Source organism: Heptranchias perlo, chromosome 19 (assembly GCF_035084215.1).
Source record: "Heptranchias perlo isolate sHepPer1 chromosome 19, sHepPer1.hap1, whole genome shotgun sequence".
In the NCBI taxonomy this organism is placed as follows: Eukaryota; Metazoa; Chordata; class Chondrichthyes; order Hexanchiformes; family Hexanchidae; genus Heptranchias; species Heptranchias perlo.
Genome location: NC_090343.1, coordinates 44,810,137 through 44,830,346, shown reverse-complemented (window position 1 = coordinate 44,830,346; position 20,210 = coordinate 44,810,137). Strand labels below are relative to the sequence as shown.

The window sequence follows — 20,210 nt, the reverse complement described above, 5'->3', positions numbered from 1 at the left end:
AAGGTGGCCTATTAGAGACCAAAAAGGTAACCTATTTGTGGAGGCGGAAGATGTGGGTACGGTTCTTAATGAATACTTTACATCTATCTTCACAAAAGAGGGGGACGATGCAGATATTGTAGTTATTGTGAAATATTGGATGGGATAAACAGTGAGGGAGGAAGTAAGTATTAAGGGGATTAACATCTTTGAAAGAAGATAAATCGCCAGGCCTGGATGAAATGTATCCCAGACTGTTGAGAAGTGAGGGAGGGAATAGCGGAGACTCTGACCATCATTTTATAATCCTCTCTGGTTACAGGCGTAGTGCCGGAGGACTGGAGGACTGCCTACGTTGTTTAAATAGGGAGAAAGAGATAGACCGAGTAATTACAGACCAGTCAGCCTAATCTCAGTGATGGGCAAATTACTGAAATCAATTCTGAGGGACAGTATTAATCGTCATTTAGAAAGGCACGGATTAACCAAGTACAGTCAGCATGGATTTGTTAAGGGAATGTCGTATCTGACTAACTTGATTGAAATCTTTGAGGGGGTAACAAGGAGGGTAGTGCATTCGATATAGTCTATATGAATTTAAGCATGGCTTTTGACAAGGTCCCACATGGCAAGCTGGTCAGAAAAGTAAAAGCCCATGGGATCCAAGGGAAAGTGGCAAGTTGGATCCAAAATTGGCTCAGTGGAAGGAAGCAAAGGGTAATGGTCAACGGGTGTTTTTCTGACTGGAAGGTTGTTTCCAGTGGGGTTCCGCAGGTCTCAATACTAGATCCCTTACTTTTTGTGGTATATATCAATGATTTAGACTTAATTGTAGGGGGCATAATTAAGAAGTTTGCAGATGATACTAAAATTAGCCATGTGGTTGATAGTGAGGAGGAAAGCTGTAGACTGCAGGAAAATATCAATGGACTGGTCAGGTGGGTAGAAACATGGCAAATAGAATTCAGTCTGGAGAAGTGTGAGGTAATGTATTTGGGGGAGGCAAACAAGGCAAGGGAATACACAATAAATGGGAGGATACTGATAGGTGTAGAGGAGCAGAGGGACCTTGGAGTGCATGTCCACAAATCCCAGAAGGTAGCAGGGCAGGTAGATAAGGTGGTTAAGCAGGCATACGGTATATTTGCCTTTATTAAATGAGGTATACAATATTAGAACAGGGAGGTTATGCTAGAACTGTATAAAACACTAGTTAGGCCACAGCAAGAGTACTGCGCACAGTTCTGGTCACCACATTACAGGAAAGATGTGATTGCACTAGAGAGGGTACAGAGGAGATTTAGGAGGATGTTGCCAGGACTGAAGAATTTTAGCTATGGAGGAAAGATCGGATAGGCTGGGGTTGTTTTCTTTGGAACAGAGGAGGCTGAGGGAAGATTTAATTGAGGTATATAAAATTATGTGGGGCCTAGATAGAGTGGATAGGAAGAGGGGTCAATAGCCAGGGTGCATAGATTTAAAGTAATTGGTAGAAGGATTAGAGGGGAGCTGAGGAAACATATTTTCACCCAAAGGGTGGTGGGGGTCTGGAACTCACTGTCTGAAAGGATGGTAGAGGCAGAAACCCTCATCGCATTTAAAAGGTGCTTGGATGTGCACTTGAAGTGCCGTAACCTACAAGGCTAGAGACCAAGAGCTGGAAAGTGGGATTAGGCTGGATAGCTCTTTTTTTTAAGCCAGCACAGACACAATGGCTGAATGGCCTCCTTCTGTGCAGCAAATTTCTATGATTTTATGAGATCTTTACTGTATCACATAGCTTTGAAGAAGAGCCAATCCTTTTGAGTAGTTTTAAGACACTTTTATAGGAGCTACAGTTCCAACAGAGACTCTCTGAGAGTGTACCACTTTCCTTAGTTTAACGTAGCTGGTGCGGCCACTACTAATCAAGGAACACTGGAGGCCAGAGTTAAAAGGGAGGAAATCTAGCTCCACCAGTTTAAAGGTCAGGGGAGATCCAACAGCAGCTCACAAGACCATTGAAAATTTGGGTCTCTGACTCCTGACTATAGGACTTTAAGTTGCAGAGTGCCACTGATTGGGGCAGCACTGCACCTATTGTCAGCCACACTCAGTTAGTGTAAAAGTGCCTTTAGGCAACAGGACCAAGAATAATACAAGCACAGAATATATCACCAGCAACTACCCCTCTATGTAACTTGCTAATTCCCCCATCAAATACCCCTCTATACATTTATTGAGTCACTTACCGTTTTGACCCCATCAATGTCCAGTCCTCTGGCAGCAACATCAGTGGCTACAAGAATATCGATCTGTTCATCCTTAAAGCGCCTGAACCATGGAAATAAAGACAAGGGATATGCCAATAACAGCCTGATATTTACTGTGTCACATTTCTGCAGTGGAGCACTCTCCAGGAAGTGACCACAGTTATATTACCCGTGGTCAAGAGGTCAGAACTTCTGGCGCAAAAAAACTCTTGGGTGAAAAAAAAAATCTAAATTCAAATTTGCGCTCTTGTACTTCACCGAAGGAAACACTCTACATGCATAAGTATAGAGTGTAAGGGTTAGAAAGTTATTTTACCTTGAAGGGCTTTAATAGCCCTATCTTCACCCTAACGGAAGCATTTTCCAGTAGGGGCCAATGGATGGGAACCTGGCTGATCTGTTCCCCACCACGCACTAGCCCCAGGTCCAGGCCTGAGGTTAACTGTACTACCCCAGCTGCTGTCCTGCCTGCGATTAGTTAACTCAGCACAGAGCAGCAACTCAACCTGGACCTCCCTGTCTGCCTGCCTGAGTACCACACTAAACACCATCTTTATCTGCTAAACCATCAATAGATTTTGAAATTCTTTAACAAATTCTGCATTTGAAAATGTGAGGCTAGGTCATCTCTTATAGGTTATAATGTTAACCAGAGCATACCCAATAAGACAAAATATAGAGAGCCTTCACTACCCTGAGAACCCCGAGAGATTACAGTGGAAACTATAGCTTAGGCGTAGCTATTAGGAAAGGCATTACAAATTTGTAGGAACACAAGGGAACTACACTGGAGTGGCAATCCCACAAGTGTGTAGCACTACATCTGGGACCTTCATCGTAAGTGAGAAGTGCAGGAAATGTTCATTAATGAAGTTGTGATGAGCACCCCCATAAGACTATGGTTTAAAATTAGGAACATCATGTTGAATATAATTAGTGTGTCAGGGTCCAGCCACAAACTGAACTACTCACACAACACCGACAGCAGTAGAGACGCTGCAATATCTGTTACTCACACTCCTCTCCTGAAGACACCAATGCCTGCTGGGGTATGGTTCCATGGATGCTGGCAGCCCTCTCATACCTCACCCAAGAGCCCATTCTTCAAGTGTGAACCTAGACACTGAGTCAGCGGGCTATTCTTCGGCAGAGGGCACCAAGGGTAAGCCCAATCCCACCTCCATCTGACATCCATACACACTTACTTTTCAGCCGGGGAAAGGAGGCGGGGGGTCACTGGATAATGATCAAGAATAGGGAACCCAGACTGATTTGTGTACCCTAATCAAGGGGCACTGAGGCCAATATGTGGTGCTCCAACTGAGATAAGTTCATTCAGCACAGATTGGGAATCAAATTTCAGTTCTGCGTGGCTTACCACAACGTTCAGTGCCTTTACCCACATGGGGTAGAAAGAGTCGTGTGTCTTATACCAACTTTTCAATTGGTTGGTCCCCTTACCTAAGAGCCTCCAGTCGCTGGGTTTGAGAGAGGTCACCATGCAGCTCTCCAACCTTCAGTCCCATCAGGCCCAAGAGGATGTGCATTCGATGGGCCTGTTTTTTAGTCTGTGTAAACAGCATCACGTGGTCCTGGAACGTACGAGTCAGCAGAGCTACAGAGGGAGGAAAGAAAAAATGATGATACCAAATGCAATACCCCATATCAAGTACAAAACCGACCATGTTTTATTCAATTGCCCTTTCCCTCATATTAAATGCACAGCCTCTGGTCACTCCTTCCCCATATTAAATACAAATTCCCTATTGAAAGAAAGCATGGAGGCAGAGGCAGAGACAAAGATAAAGATAGAGACAGAGAGACACACACACACAGAGACACAGACAGACATCGTTTCAGCCTGTTCTTGCCCCACGGAACATATTTCCTCCTATCTCGACTCTTTTTTTCTCCCTTTGTCCAGTCTCTTCCGATCTACATCCGCGACTCTTCCAACACCCTCCGCCACTTTAACAGTTTCCAGTTCCCGGCCTAACCGTCTCCCTTTCACCATGGACGTCCAGTGCCTCTACACCTCCATCCCCCACCAGGACGGCCTGCGGGCCCTCCGCTTCTTCCGGAACGGAGGCCCAACCAGTCCCCATCCACCACCACCCTCCTCCGCCTGGCTGAACTTGTTCTTATGTTGAACAACTTCTCCTCTGACTTCACTCACTTCAAATAAAAAGATGTCGCTATGGGAACCCGTATGGGTCCCAGCTATGCCTGCCTTTGAGGGATACGTGGAACATTCCTTGTTCCAGTCCTACTCGGGTCCCCTCCCTCATCTCTTTTTCCGGTACATTGTTGACTGTATCGGTGCTGTTTCCTGCTCTAGCCTCGAACTGGAAAATTTCATCAACTTTGCATCCAATTTCCACCCTTCCCTCACCTTCACGTGGGCCCTCTCCGACTCTTCCCTTGCTTGACTTCCCCATCTCCATTTCTGGGGATAGGCTGTCAACCAATATCTATTATAAGCCCACCGACTCCCACAGCCACCTTGATTACACTTCCTCCCACCCCGCTTCCTGTAAGGACTCTCTTCCCTTTTATTCTTTCCTCTCCTCCCCAACTTTTGCCTAGCTCTGTACTTGCTTGACCAGGCAATAAAGTGACCAGCCCTAGGTTAGTGTTTGTCACCAATGTACTGGCAGCAGCAAATTCGGGAAAAAAACTTGTTGAACAATTAGACCAATAAACATTCATAATTAGTTGTGCTGGGACACCAGTTGCATTGCAATTCAAACACATTCCACACTTACCTGAAACAACTGCCTCCCTGTCCCCTTCACGGTTTGGGCGGATTCGGATGAATTCCTGACGGAGGAACGGTGCTACGTCAGTGTTACTGTTGACGAAGATTCGCACTGGATTCTTCAGTGACACCGATGCCAGATCTTTCACCTGCAGGAAAAGATAGAGGTGAGTGTGTGTGCGTTCACAATCTGGTCTGAAAATATTAAATTAAATCCTCTGACCAAATAAGCAAGTGTTCTTGGAAAATAGACACTAACATAAGGAAGAAAGGAATAAACCAGGTAACGACAGGCCAGTGGCAGTGGGTATGCTTCTAGAAGCCATAATATATGGGATAAAATTAATACTCACTGAAAAACATGGATCGATTAAAGACAGCCAGCACGGATTTGTGAAAGGCAAGGCAGGTCTGGCAAATTTAATAAGATATTTTTGACGAAATAACGGTGTGCATTGATACAGGAAATGCAATAGATGGTGTGTGCATGGATTTTCAAAACACATTTAACAAGGTGCTGTATAGGAGGCTTGTTGATAACACTGAGGTATACAATTTTAAGGATATGTGGCAGGCTGGGTAGGTTGGCTAGAGAACAAAAAGAGAGTAGTGGTTAGTAGATGTACATATATCTGATTGGAGGGATGTGGCATCCCCCAAAGGTTAGTGTTGGGACCACTGTTGGTAGATCGGGTACGTAGATGTTCATTGAAATTTAATGTGTTGAAATGTGAGGTGACACATTTTGGATGAAGAATGAGAGGAAATGTACACTAAATAGTGTAGCAGGGCAGAGGGGCTTAAAGGTTCAAGTACACAAATCTTTAAAAGTGGGATGGTTAGCTGTTAAATTTGTAAAAAGAAACACACATGGGATCCTAGAACAGAGTACCACAGCAAAGAGGTAATGCTAAATCTATACAAATTTTTCTTTAGGATGCTGTTGGAATAATGTGTCCAGTTTTGAGCACACTACTTAGGAAGGATGTGAAGGCCATGCAGAGGGTATAGAAAAGATTTATACCAGGGAAAGGTTGATGAGAGGCTCCCTACATCTATCCCCAGAGTTTGATGTTTGCCTCAACTAACTCTTAGTTTTCAGCACTCAGTCTGGCCCTGCAACATGGTAGAAATTCTTCCAGGCCATTACACAGCAACAACTCCACGTACCTCATCAGTCATGGTGGCAGAGAACAGCATCGTCTGTCGCTGATGGGAGCAGAGACGAATTATCTCCTTCATCTGTTCCTCAAAGTACTCGTCCAGCATTCTGCAGAGGGAAGGGGAGAGGAACAGACACAACAGCACTATTCAGTCACCTCACTCAGGGATTTCACCAATTTTTTTTTCTGCAGCAGCACTCAACAGCAGAAGAAAGTCACAGTCAGAGGAATGCAGCTTTCGGGAGGGGTCATAGGGATGGAGGACTTAGAGGTAGGTGGGGCAAGACATGAAGGGATTTAAAGACAAGGACTTCATTTAAATTTAATATGTTGGACGACAGGAAACCAGCGGAAAATCAGCAAGAACCTGGGAGGGGTGGGTAAATGAAAATGAATGTGGGACAGGATACAAGTAGTACCCTTTATTTGGTCTCCTTATCTAAGGAAGGATACACTTCCCTTGGAGGGGTTGCAACAAAGGTTCACTAGATTAATTCCTGGGATGAGAGGGTTGTCCTATGAAGAGAGGTTGAGTAGAATAGGCCCATACTCTCTGGAATTTAGAGGAATGAGAAGTGATCTCATTGAAACATACAAGATTATGAGGGGGCTTGACAGGGTAGACACAGAGTCTAGAACTAGTTGGCATAGTCGCAGAATAAGGGGTCGGCCATTCAAGACTGAGATGAGGAGGAATTTCTTCACTCACAGGGTTGTGAATCTTTGGAATTCTCTATCCCAGAGGGCTGTGGATGCTGAGTCACTGAATATATTCAAGGCTGAGATAGATTTTTGGACTCTAGGGGAATCAAGGGATATGGGGATCGGGCTGGGAAGTGGAGTTGAGGTCAAAGATCAGCCATGATTTGACTGAATGCGGAGCAGGCTCGAGGGGCCATATGGCCTACTCCTGCTCCTATTTCTTATGTTCTTAACACAGATATAGGGCCACAGGGCTCATTTGGTAAGGACAGCATGTAACTGAGCCATATAGACTAAAAAAAGACAACAGGGTCGATTGCTGAGCTAGCTGCTCTCAGGCAGGGTGCAGCTGGGGTGCTACGACTAGCCTCAGTGCCCGAGTTTGGAAGCACAAAATCAGGGCTCCCGTTTCCAATCCAGTGGGCCTTACTGGAAAGTGCGTGTGTGGGGATATCAAGCGAGGACGTGATCGAGCTCGGTTGTGACGTCTCGTTCGTGGTTGCCAGTGCTCATGGTCCATGTTCGCACATGAAGAATGGCCACTTTCACAAAGTGCCAGAAAGCTGCCAGTGCCTGTGGACCCACATCACGACACAAACTGAAGCCTTCAGGGAAAAGAGGTGAAAACTGGAAAAAAGAAACTTTTCACCAATCCATGTAGAGGTACAGCCGACATAAATTATTCCCCTTTTGTTTCAAAGTTTTGCTTTGTTTTTAATATCCTTTGGAAATCATAAGTCTTAACAGTTTGTCAGTGTACTTGGAACAAAAACTTGAAATTCACACATTTGCTGACATTAATGAGACAATTTCCTCCTCAGCTTTACCCACCCATGGGACTGTTCCGGTCCCTTCCCTCCCACCTCTTTACCAATGGACAGGGCTGCTTTATCCCCTTTTACCTGTCCGCTTCATCCAAAATAAGGACCTCAATGCTGCTGAGGTCGAAGGATGGACAATTGTGAAGGTGATCGATCAGTCGGCCGGGGGTGGCAATGAGAACATCGGGTCCTGCTCTCAGAGATGCCTCCTGGGTTTTTACATCCAGTCCACCTGGAAGCAGACAGGGCATTTCAGATCGTTATCTAGGGCAGTACTGCAGCATCCACCACATTCCTTCTTTCTCACTGGTGAGAGACAATTATCCATTCAACAAAATAAAGCAGGACCCTCCACATTGCCTCATTACCCATGGAGCAAAGGTCCCTCTAAACTACTTCCCCACCATGTGCTGTATCTAGGATTTATTGCAAAATGAAACTTATTTTCTCAAAAAGGTCCTGTTTAATCATAGTGACTGCAGTAGAATTTCTGCATTAAAAGCAAAAATGTAGTACAGTTACAATCTTTTAAATGTACTTGAAGAATATGTACATTAGGTAAAAACATTCTATGCTGCTAATCATGCCTTATGCAATGTGCAGACTCTGATATCATCCTCTACTACTTTATAATTATACAAGCTCTGTAAAATCTTATGATAAAGGTATTTTCTTTAAATGGAGTGTTAATAAAGTTTCCCTTTATTTTTATCCTCTTCTCTTTCTCTGTTTGGGCAGACTCCTGCAGCACAGTGTGGAGACAAGCCAACAACACCCTGTGTAGCCAGAGTCTCCCCAGCAAGCCCCTTGTTGCAGATTTTCTATCCCCCCTCTGATGGGAGATGTCACAGCCTTTGATCAACATCTCCACACTTGACAGGGCTCAGATCAAGAACTCAACTATAACCTACACCCACCCCTGCTCTGTGGCACTGATTGCCAGCACACTAATGGTACACGTTTTTAAATAAAGAGTCTCTATCCAGAAGTAGCCACACATCTCAAATCTTAAAGTATACATAGTTCTTTATACGCAAGACCTTACTGCGATGCACAAACACACACACTAAACTTACCAACAGCAAGACAGACGGTGATGGCTGTGAACTGTGCTAACTGTCTGGTGACAGAGTGCACTTGGATACCAAGCTCACGAGTTGGAACCAGAACCAACACCCTGGTAATAGGAGCCTGTCGTGGCTTGTAGATCAGACGTTCTAGGACTGGCAGCATGAAGGCAGCAGTTTTACCTATGGAGCAGGGGAATGAAGAGAAAAAAATCAACACACACACATGCATGAGCTTAATTTTTTGTTATAAGTAAAATAGACAATCGGCAACATATGAACTTTTTTGTTTTGTTTCTTGCTATCAGTGATTTAAGTGAGGTATTCATGCTTAAAATGTGTTTGGAATGAAATGCGAATGGACAACCACGTTTAACACAAAGGTATTCCACAGGACACCCCACCCAGCCTTATGAGTGCTCCAGGTATTTTCACATGTGAAGTAAAGATTATAGCCTCAAAAGTGATCCAAAAACCCAACATTATTTGCAGTTACAGCCGAACTCTCCCCTGCCATTCTTCCCAAGATGCAGCAGGTCCCCGACAGTTATAGTCCAGCCTCCAATCCCCCTCCCCTCTGTGCTGCACGAGACTCAGCAGGTTACTTGTTTTTAATCCAAAAGGTAATGCTGACATCACAAGACCTCAAGGTTGTGTTTGTCTCCATCACTTTAACTATAAGTTGATTTGATTACTCCTTTCCTTCAACCATGAAGCAGAGAACTACCGGGGAAATTGGGATAGAGGGTTTCTGGATCCTCTGCTCATCAGTAATTCTGTACTTATTGCACCAGAGACCATTTACTTTTGTTCAGTCACCAGTGGCCATACTGACTGAGATGGAGCTAGGTTTAACACCTGACCTGCATTAAGTCAGCTGATCTCAGTAGGGGTAAGAGGCCTCAGTTCACCTGGTCTTCAGGGAAGGGCGGAAGAGGGGAATTTAGTCAGGGTTCCTGTTCTTGATCGCTAGCCGGTGACTTTAGCTGGATAGTACATGTTCGTAAAAAAAGGGCGAGGCCGGGATCAAATTCCGTTGTGATTCCACCCGTGGTCAAATAGCCCTTGTTCTTGATGCTCACATGAACAACGGCTACCTGGATGAGGTAGCCTAGGCCAGCCAGTACCTTGGAATCACCATCCTCTGCAGAAGAGGTGGAGAGAAATTAGGGAACAAAAGCAGATGACCAATACCAGCTGCAAGGCATGGGTAGGCAAGCTGCCAGTTCCTGGCAACTTCAGAGCAGAGACCAGTTCCTGATATCAATAATACAATTAGCACTCCAACAGCATACACCTATCCTCTAGAAACCACACCATACTCTGACAGCATTACCATACAAAGATGCCACACATCATGCTGCCTCACCTTGGGCCCTGGTATAACTGCACAACTCACAATCAATGAGCAAAGATGTAATACAACAATGGCATAAAAATGTGACATGTGGATGGCCCAGGTTCAAGAACTGCTGGGTGATATCACAACAATGCATACAGATCTCAGGTACAGGGAGTATAGACAGTGATATCACCGCAAAACAAACATGGCCCAGGTACAGGAAATGTTGGGCACAAGTACTCATTCTTGATGCAGGGATAAATACAAATACACACCCGTCTCACGGATTACCAAGCAAGGCACTAAAGCAACATCTACCTGTCCCAGTAGCAGCACAGGCACACAGGTCTCTGCCTAGCAGACCCAAAGGAATACAAGCTTTCTGAATGGGGGTGGGTTGTTTGAAACCCACTGCAGTGATCGCCTAAACACAGTCACACAAAAGAGGAACAATGGTTAGAAAGGCAGGAGAAAATGTCCAAAAGTCATAGATCCAAGCTTTGCAGTCCAGCAGTACCACAGGTGGGTGCTGACTCAATCACCAGTAAATTAAACAGTAACATTCCAATCACGTATTCTATTAGTATTTTAAAACAAACATGTACAATACTGCCTATATTAGTTTTTTTTGAAAACCATGTTATTTAATTTCTCTGTTACTGGGAAGCTATAAACAATGTGTTATATCAGAGAATCACAGGCCCAAGATATTCTTGAGAACTAAAAGATTTTTTTTAAATGGAAAATTAGGCCACTGGAAATTTTAAACTGAAAAATTATCTGTTGCTCCAACGGCCCAATCATGAATGCACTAACCTATGAGAAACTGAGTGATGCAAAACCAAGATGGTCCCAGATTCAATCAATAAGTTACTGGTCACAGTCAGGGTGGCAGTGGAGTGCTATCCCTGGTTGTAGTCCCTAGCAACACTAGGGAGGGAAAATTAGCCAGAGTTCCCATCCCATCCAGTTACTCCTGTTAAAAAGTGCATCTGTAGATATCAGATGAGGACAGGATTGGGCTTGGCTGTGATTCAGCCAGCAGTCAGCCTGGTGTCACTCATCGTCTAGGCCCACACATGAGGGATGGCCATTTGGCGACATACTAAAGAGTAACAGGTGCATTTGGAATTATACATCATCACCAATCAGTGCCTTCAAGAGGGGAAAGAGAAAACATGTTTTGAAACAATTCGTGTTATTAATTCATATTGTGCAATGTAAGATCAGTTTCTGAAGGTGTCTCGTGCCAAGGCCATACTTTCCAGAAGAGACCAATTCTTCACAAGAAACAGCCAACAGAAGCATTCCTACATTTGTCATCGCCACATTCCTAACAGGTTCAACAATTTACAAGCAGAAAGAAACACAGAAAATTAAAATTGCAAATGGAAATGCCTCCTTCCCAGAAAGCAAAGCATTTCTCAGACAAATGATGGGCAACGGTGGCAGTAAGACATGTTTATGTCTACATGTCTCGTCAAGTGGCTAGCTTCTCTGATATAGTACCTTTAAAAGTGGTCGAGAGAGATTCATGTCCTGGAATGTTAGACTGTTGTCAAACTGAGGGGCATCCTCAAAGAACACGCCTGATTCCTGCACGGGAGCACAAACAGCAGTATGAATCTGGGAGCTAACAAACTCCAAAAATAGTTTCATGTCCTCCATCCTCCCAATCTCTCCTCCCCCCAATTTAATCATCTTTTCCACCATCTCTCCATTCCTTCTAACCCCATCCCAATGCCCTCTCAATCACCTCTCCATTTCCTTTTCCACACATCTGTTCTCCCATATCCCAACTGCCTGTTATTTCTCCCCACAGCATTCTACTCCCAGCCTCCTCTCATTCACTCTCCCTCATTACTGTCCTCCCAGCTAACACTCCATTCGCTCTCCCCATTCCACCCTTCTTCTACATGTCACTCTACTGCCCCATCCCTTACTCCCTTCCAATCAGCTCTCCAGCTGCCCCTCCACTGCTCTCCTCCTTCCAGCCGCCCCTCCATTCCTATACTGACCCTTTCTTCCAGTCACTCTTTCAACATTTCCCACCCAGCTGCGGGTTGCAAAAAAAATCTCAGCCGCTACCAAAGCCATCTGCTGCAGACCTCCGAGACATTCACGCTCGTCTTCAGCAATACAATCCTCCCCATTTTGCCCAAACTAAAGTAGGAGACAAAACCCCAGCAGTACTCACATTCTCAGGAACTTTCTTCTTTCTCTTCTTCCCCTTTAATTTCAGTGTGTCTGTAGAACAATTAGCATCGTCAGACTCTGAACATGCACAATCAATAAAGAGATGGAAACAAACTGTACAATATTACCCAATGCCAGTAAACCTAAGGCCAGACAGTACACTTACCTGCTTTCTGTAAAATCTCCTCATCTCCTGAGGAGAACTCGGATTCAGACTCATCATCTTCCTCATCCTCTGGCTCTTTTTCTCCATCAGATTCCTCCACTTCACCATTGGCCTCCGCCTCATCCGGTTCTTCCTCGTCTTCCTTTATCGTATCAGGGGACACAGTGTCCTCAGTGGAGTCGGTCGTTATTCTCTCTACTTCTTTTGCAGATTTCTCCTAGAAATTAGAAACATATAAACCAAAAGCAAAGATAGATACAAGTTGTTCCTCCTCCTCTCTTGTTTGTTACTATTCCTCATTTTCCCTCTCCCAGCAGCATCCTTTCAAGGATCACTTCTCCTCCCCATCCTACGTCCATTTCTGGAGCCATTTGCAAGAGTCAGAGGAGAGCACAACTTCCACTGGAAGACGCTTAATTTGCCATGCTCTCCTGATCGTTCAGTAAGTTTAACCAATGAGGAACTGACCTAGAAAGTCCCAGCTTTTATTGTGATCTGTGTTGAGCTAGATAATCTGTCAAGAAGGCAATATGGATGCTATAATTGATCTCAGCCTTGGTTTGATGGTGGTGGGAGGTGGGGAAATAGAGAGAACTGGGCTAGGGCTCATACTCCCGATTGCTATCCAGCGGACCTTGCCGAGGTGTTCATGTGGACGTTTGGTGAATGCAGGATCTGGCCCTCTGCAATCTGACAGCCTGGCAACACTCAAAGTCAATGTCCACACTGAAACAGTGGCCACTTGGACCTGCATCATGGAAACACACCCCACAAGGAAGTCAACACTTTCAGGACAATGGGAACACAGAAAATTTGTGAGGGGAAAAAAAGACTCCTGTGTTACCAGGAAAAGAATGTGAGACTTTAACAAGAAAAATCCATCAGGCCCAAAAGCCGTTATGACTGATCTCAACTCTAAGTGACAATCTTCTTACCATATCACTCAGTCCCTTCACCCCACTAAAACAGATCCAATTATTCCTTGAACCCATTTACACTGTCCAAAGAAACATTGGAACATTCAATTACATCATGGCTGATCTGTACCTCAACTCCATTGGTTCTGTATCCCTTAATACGTTTTCTGTACAAAATTCTATCAATCGCGGTTTTGAAATTTTCAATTGACTCCAGCCTCAGCATTTTTTTTGGAGGGGGGGGGGGCGGTGTTCAAGATTTCCACTACCATGTGTGTGGAAAAAGTACTTCCTGACATCACCCCTGAACTGCCTAGCTCTAATTTTAAAGTTATGCCCCCTTGTTTTTGACTCCTCCACCAGAGGAAATAGTTTCTCTCCATCTACCCTATCAAATCCATTAATCACCGTAAACACCTCAATTAGATCACCCCTTAATCTTCTATACTCAAGGGAATACCAGCCTAGTCTAAACAACCTGTCCTCGTAATTTAACCCTTTTAGCCTCGGTATTATTCTGGTGAATCTACACTGCGCCCCCTCCAAGGCCAATACATCCTTCCTGAGGTACGGTGCCCAGAACTGAACTCCAGTACTCCAGATGGGGCCTAACCAGGGCTTTATACAACTGTAGCATAGCTTCCACCCCTCCTTTGTATTCAAGCTGTCTTGAGATGAAGGCTAACATTCCATTAGCCTTTTAAATTATTTTTGTACTTGTCCACTAGTTTTTAAAAGTGATTTCTGTACACGGACCCCTCAATCTCTCAGCTCCTCCACCGTTCCTAGCTTCTTACCATTTAGAAAATACTGTGATCTCTTATGCTCAGGTCTAAAGTGGATGACCTCACACTTCTCCACATTGAACTCCATCTGCTACAGTTTTGCCCACTCACAATCAATGTTCTTTTGCAACTTTCTGCTCCCATCTACACTACTTACTGTTGCACTAGATCTTCAATCTTCCTGGTCTCTACTCAGCACCGTAGTTGAGACTGATATGGTCTGCTAATGCTTCAGTGAGTAAATGTACTGGTCAGTGTGACACAGTCATGCAGAACAGGAAGGTCCCAGCTTCACTCCTTGGTCTGTGCTCAGTTCATTGGTCTCAACCAAGCTAACAGTAGGGGTGTTACTGGACTAGGAAGGGGAAAAATCTAATCAGTGTTCCCGCTCTTGACCGCTATCGAGTGACCCCTGCTGGATCATACACCTCTGTGGAAAGAATCAGCATCGATTGTGAATCCTCCGTCCCTCTTACTGCCTAGGTTTGCACATGAAGAATGACCACTTGGACAAGGTACCAAAGGACTGCTAGCCCCATTGGAACTGTCCCCCTGCAAAAGTCAGCACTTAAGGCTTTTTGTAGTTTAGATAGATATGGAAAGGGTGAAGACAGTTAAGGAAAAAAGGGGGGAAAATGCAGCCTATGGGAAGTCACAGCTTCTATGTCCCACAGACTCCCCGCACCTGAAGTTCAAACACATTCAATTCTATGACGAATATGTTGGAAACAACTGACCTCTTTCTTTCTTTTCTTCCGCACTTTCTCTATCTTTTCATCCAGGGTTGTTGGTGCTTTCTGGAATTAAGCAGAAAAATTCAGTTAACATTGTTCCAAGAACACAGCTGGAAATGTTCTAGGGCAGCGCCAAACACAAACCAAGCCATGGCTTCCGATCACAAGTTACCAAGTTTGGGTGCCCAGGCTACACCCATCATCCTAATCCATGTTGTGACCCGGCGTTCGACAAGAGTCAGAGACTAAAGCACCCAGCTCAGTGCAGAGAAACTCCTGTCAAACAATCAGCAAGTTCACTGACGGGGGACATAATAAACCTATGGGCCAGACTGACCTACTGCCCAAAGAGGCACATAATCTGGCCCATGCACAATCAGCACACCTAGTTCAGATATGCGTCATCATACTTCTTTAATCCCAAACTACCCTTAACTTAGCAGAGATGCGAACAGAAAGGCTTCCAAGCCAACCCATTTACTATGATCACAGAAACTTTTTGAACACAGAAAAATCACCACTCTGTTCTCCAGCAGTCACAGCCGCCAATTAAAAAAACAGCATTGCAAGATTGCCCAGATAACCAGGATGCTTTCCACCCTGCACCTTTGATTTTCCAGACGTTTGCCCTGCCACTGCTGTACAGAACGACTATCCAGTCGTTTCATGTTCATATTTCACTCTTTGCTCTCTGAACATGTCATTAACTAACAGTGACTACCCTGCTGCATCCATAAGTGATGTCCAATATATCTATCCAAACTAAGAAAAGTCTTGCTTCTAGCAGAACTGTCACACCTCAGTGCGTCACATGCACCTGATCGGCCCAAATATATTTGTAAACAGCAACAAATCACAACAGATAGCAAACATCATGGAACAAAAAGCATCTTAAAATTATATTTTAAATGTGAAAGAAAATCAGTTATTTCCTGCTAGTTATTTCTGACCTTGACGACCTGGCATATTCTTTAAGGGAAGGAGCTGGCAATTTACAAACAAACTTCTCTCAACAACTTCAATTAGCCTCCTATTGACTTTAAATATGTATCTATTTTCAGCAATTAGGCCATGTGGCCTTAAAGGGACAAGCTAGCTAAACACAGCTCCACTTCAGCAGTTGAGTAATACAATATGTTACATGGTACAACACTCTAGTCAATCAGTTTGGGTTCCGCCAGGACCACTCGGCTCCAGACCTCATTACAACCTTGGTCTAAACATGGACAAAAGAGCTGAATTCCAGAGGTGAGGTGAGAGTGACTGCCCTTGACTTCAAGGCAGCATTTGACCAAGTGTGGCACCAAGGAGCCCTCGTAAAATTGAAGTCAATGGGAATCAGGGGGAAAACTCTCCAGTATGGCTGGAGTCATACCTAGCACAAAGGAAGATGGTAGTGGTTGTTGGAGGCCAATCATCTCAGCCCCAGGACAATGCTGCAGGAGTTCCTCAGGGCAGTGTCCTAGGCCCAACCATCTTCAGCTGCTTCAATGACCTTCCCTCCATCATAAGGTCAGAAATGGGGATGTTTGCTGATGATTGCACAGTGTTCAGTTCCATTCGCAACCCCTCATATAATGAAGCAGTCCGTGCCCGCATGCAGCAAGACCTGGACAACATCCAGGCTTGGGCTCATAAGTGGCAAGTAACATTCGCGCCAGACAAGTGCCAGGCAATGACCATCTCCAACAAGAGAGAGACTAACCACCTCCCCTTGACATTCAACGGCATTACCATTGCCAAATCGCCCACCATCAACATCCTGGAGGTCACCATTGACCAGAAACTTAACTGGACCAGCCATATAAATACTGCGGCTTTAAAAGCAGGTCAAAGGCTGGGTATTCTGCGGCAAGTGACTCACCTCCTGACTCCCCAAAGCCTTTCCACCATCTACAAGGCACAAGTCAGGAGTGTGATGGAATACTCTCCACTTGCCTGGATGAGTGCAGCTCCAACAACACTCAAGAAGCTCGACACCATCCAGGACAAAGCAGCCCGCTTGATTGGCACCCCATCCACCACCCTAAACATTCACTCCCTTCACCACCGGCGCACTGTGGCTGCAGTGTGTACCATCCACAGGATGCACTGCAGTAACTCGCCAAGGCTTCTTCGACAGCACCTCCCAAACCCGCGACCTCTACCACCTAGAAGGACAAGGGCAACAGGCACATGGAAACAACTCCACCTGCACGTTCCCCTCCAAGTCACACACCATCCCGACTTGGAAATATATCGTCGCTGGGTCAAAATCCTGGAACTCTCTTCCTAACAGCACTGTGGGAGAACCTTCACCACACGGACTGCAGCAGTTCAAGAAGGCGGCTCACCACCACCTTCTCAAGGGCAATTAGGGATGGGCAATAAATGCTGGCCCACATCCCATGAATAAATAAAAAAAATATCCACTGATTTACTATTAAGTAACACCTTGGGAGATCTGAAAGTATAATATGGTACTGCTGCTACTAGCACTTTCTTTATGAAAAAATATCCTACATTCTCAAAAATCAACCCATAAAAAAAAAAATGGGAACTTGCCGCACGCGGCCATACGCCTACAACAGCCTCAACAAAAATTGCACCATGTGCACCAGTGCTCAGTGTGGCTGGCATAGTTTATGAGCTAGAGCATCATATCACTACAACAAAAACAAACAGTAAATGCAATCTGGTGTTTATTCAAAAATGTTAGGGTAACTGCAGCCTGTAGTCAGACAGGGTCATAGATCCTCACCTTCTTCTTTAGTTGGCTCAGGACATCGGCCATCAACCAGCTGTCATCACATTCCCCATCCTTCTCGGTGAAGAGAAAGTCTTCACTGAAGTCTGCACACTGCTTCCTCAACTTCTTTTTCTTCAGCAAAATTACAGGCGGGTCCTAAAGAAACAAACAGAGCAGTCGTACAAGTCAGAAGGAAATATGATGTGCAACAAGACCAGTCCTCATGCTGCTTATTTATAAACATAATACAGCAGAACATCACTAACTCTACTTGTCTGCACAGATCAGTAATCCAAATGGGAGTTGCCTTGAAGAGACCCGTGCAGACTATGTAAAAAATGAATATCTATAAATTACTTTGGAATTTAGAAATTAGCATTGATCATCTAAATAAGCAGGAGACAGGACTGAAGTTGGGAGCGAGAGCTGCAATTTAAATATCACTGTGCTGCAGGAGCATAGTGCATTCCTATCACCTGTTGCCGGCAGGCATCAGCTCCGCTTCTCCAACAATGTGATATATAAACGGCTAGTCTCATAAGAACGTAAGAAATAGGAGCAGGAGGCCATACGTCCCCTCAAGCCTGCTCCGCCATTCAATAAGATCACGGCTGATCATTGATCTCAACTCCATTCACCGCCCTAGCTCCAAATATCCATCAATCTCAATCTTGAATATATTCAACGACTGAGCATCCACAGCCCTCTGGGGTAGAGAATTCCAAAGATTCACAACCCTCAGAGAAGAAATTTTACCTTATCTCGGTCCCAAGTAACCGACCCTTATATTGAGACTATGACCTCTAGTTCTAGACTCTCCAGCCAAGTGAAACAGCCTCTCAGCATCTACTCGGTCAAGCCCTCTTAAGAATTTTATGTTTCACCGAGATCACCTCTCATTCTTTTAAACTCCAGAGAATATAGACGCATTCTACTCAATCTCTCCTCATAGGACAACCTTCTCATCCCAGGGATCAATCTAGTGAACCTTCGTTGCATCCCCTCTAAGGCAAGTATATCTTTCCTTAGAATAAGGAGACCAAAACTGTATATAGTACTCCAGGTGTCGTCTCACCAGAGCCCCATATAATTACAGCAAGACCTCCTAACTCTTATATACCAACCCCCTTGCAATAAAGGCTAACATACCATTTGCCTTCCTAATTGCTTGCTGTACCTGCATGTTAACTTTCTGTGATTCATGTACGAGGACCTTCTCAAGAGCAATTAGGGATGGGCAATAAATGCCAGCCTCGCCAGAGACGCCCACATCCCATGAACGAATAAAAAGACACCCAAATCCCTCTGACTACCAACATTTCTTAGTTTCTCACCATTTAAAAAATATTCTGCTTTTCTATTCTTCCTACCAAAATGGATAATTTCACATTTCTCCACATTATACTCCATCTGCCACCTTCTCGCCCACTTACTTAACCCGTCTATATCCCTTTTCAGCCTCTCTGCGTCCTCCTCACAGCTTACTTTAAATTTCACTTGGTCTCCTCATCTAAGTCATTGATGTATATTGTAAACAGCTGAGGCCCAAGCACTGATCCTTGCAGCACCCCACTAGTTACAACCTGCCAACCCGAAAATGACCTGTTTATTCCTACTCTATGTTTTATGTCCGTTAACCAATCCTCAATCCACGCTAATATATTACCCGCAATCCCATGAGCCCCCGACTCCAATCCCTGTTCCCGATTTCTAGTTCAAGCCGCACTACAGTTCCCCCTCCTGACCCCATTTGCTGCTCTCAACTTTGATTTGAAGAAGTGATGGTGAATTTAAATGGCAATTCTCCCTCCTGACTTGAAACTTAAGTAGCTGTTCACATTAAACCTCAGTTTTCTTTACAGCCATTAATATCGCATACATCGAATTCTGAGTGATGATTCGCTAGCCTGAGTTAATTGGTATTCCGACTGTGTTCGGTCTCAACTAGATTGTATCAGTTGCAAAGATAACTCAACAGGGTGTGGTCTATTTAAAAGAAAAGCAAGTCAAAAGGCTCTGCTAATCTCACTGGTATTGTTCGACACAGTAAAGTTGCTTGATTAACCTTCCTGCTCAGAAAAATGTCAGAAATTTGGAATCCAATGCAGTGGCAACAGCCGCTTCTCTCAAATAAGTAGCAGACTATGACAGACTAGGCTGACATTTCAGTGCAGTACTGAGTGAGTGCTACACTGTTGGAGATGCTGCCTTTCAGATGAGATATTAAACCGAGGTCCTGTCTACGTATTCAGGTGGATGCAAAAGATCCCATGGCACCATTCGAAGATCAGGAATTTCTTCCAGTGTCTTGGCCAACATTCCTCCTTCAATCTACACTACCAAAAACAGATTAAGTGGTCATTCAGTTCATCGAATGTTAGTGTAATCTTGCTCTGCACAAATTGCCAACCATATCTGTCTATACAATAGTGACTACATTTTAAAAGCAATTCACTGGCTGTGAAGTGCTTTGGATCTTGAGGACATGCAAGGCACTACATAAATTCAAGATCTTTCTTTCTAACAGTTGCCCAATAACCTGACCTCAGGGGCAATCAATACTGATGAATACCTATTTTGATTACATTCCTTAGACCCTT

The 20,210-nt window shown here is 44.5% G+C and overlaps 1 protein-coding gene across 1 annotated transcript in view; it reads right to left on the bottom strand.

Annotated features, from left to right (window-relative positions):
* The window catches only part of ddx27 (DEAD (Asp-Glu-Ala-Asp) box polypeptide 27), a 40,725-nt gene that overhangs the window by 18,725 nt on the left and 1,790 nt on the right, over positions 1-20,210 (bottom strand). The window contains exons 2-13 of the mRNA XM_068000662.1: positions 17,623-17,766; positions 14,886-14,945; positions 12,447-12,663; positions 12,282-12,331; positions 11,594-11,680; positions 10,403-10,508; positions 8,752-8,925; positions 7,757-7,907; positions 6,160-6,259; positions 4,997-5,138; positions 3,693-3,846; positions 2,211-2,292 (exon numbers count right to left, since the gene is read on the bottom strand). Of these exons, the coding sequence (XP_067856763.1) occupies positions 2,211-2,292; positions 3,693-3,846; positions 4,997-5,138; positions 6,160-6,259; positions 7,757-7,907; positions 8,752-8,925; positions 10,403-10,508; positions 11,594-11,680; positions 12,282-12,331; positions 12,447-12,663; positions 14,886-14,945; positions 17,623-17,766 (1,467 nt within the window). The remainder of the gene's footprint in view (positions 1-2,210; positions 2,293-3,692; positions 3,847-4,996; positions 5,139-6,159; positions 6,260-7,756; positions 7,908-8,751; positions 8,926-10,402; positions 10,509-11,593; positions 11,681-12,281; positions 12,332-12,446; positions 12,664-14,885; positions 14,946-17,622; positions 17,767-20,210) is intronic.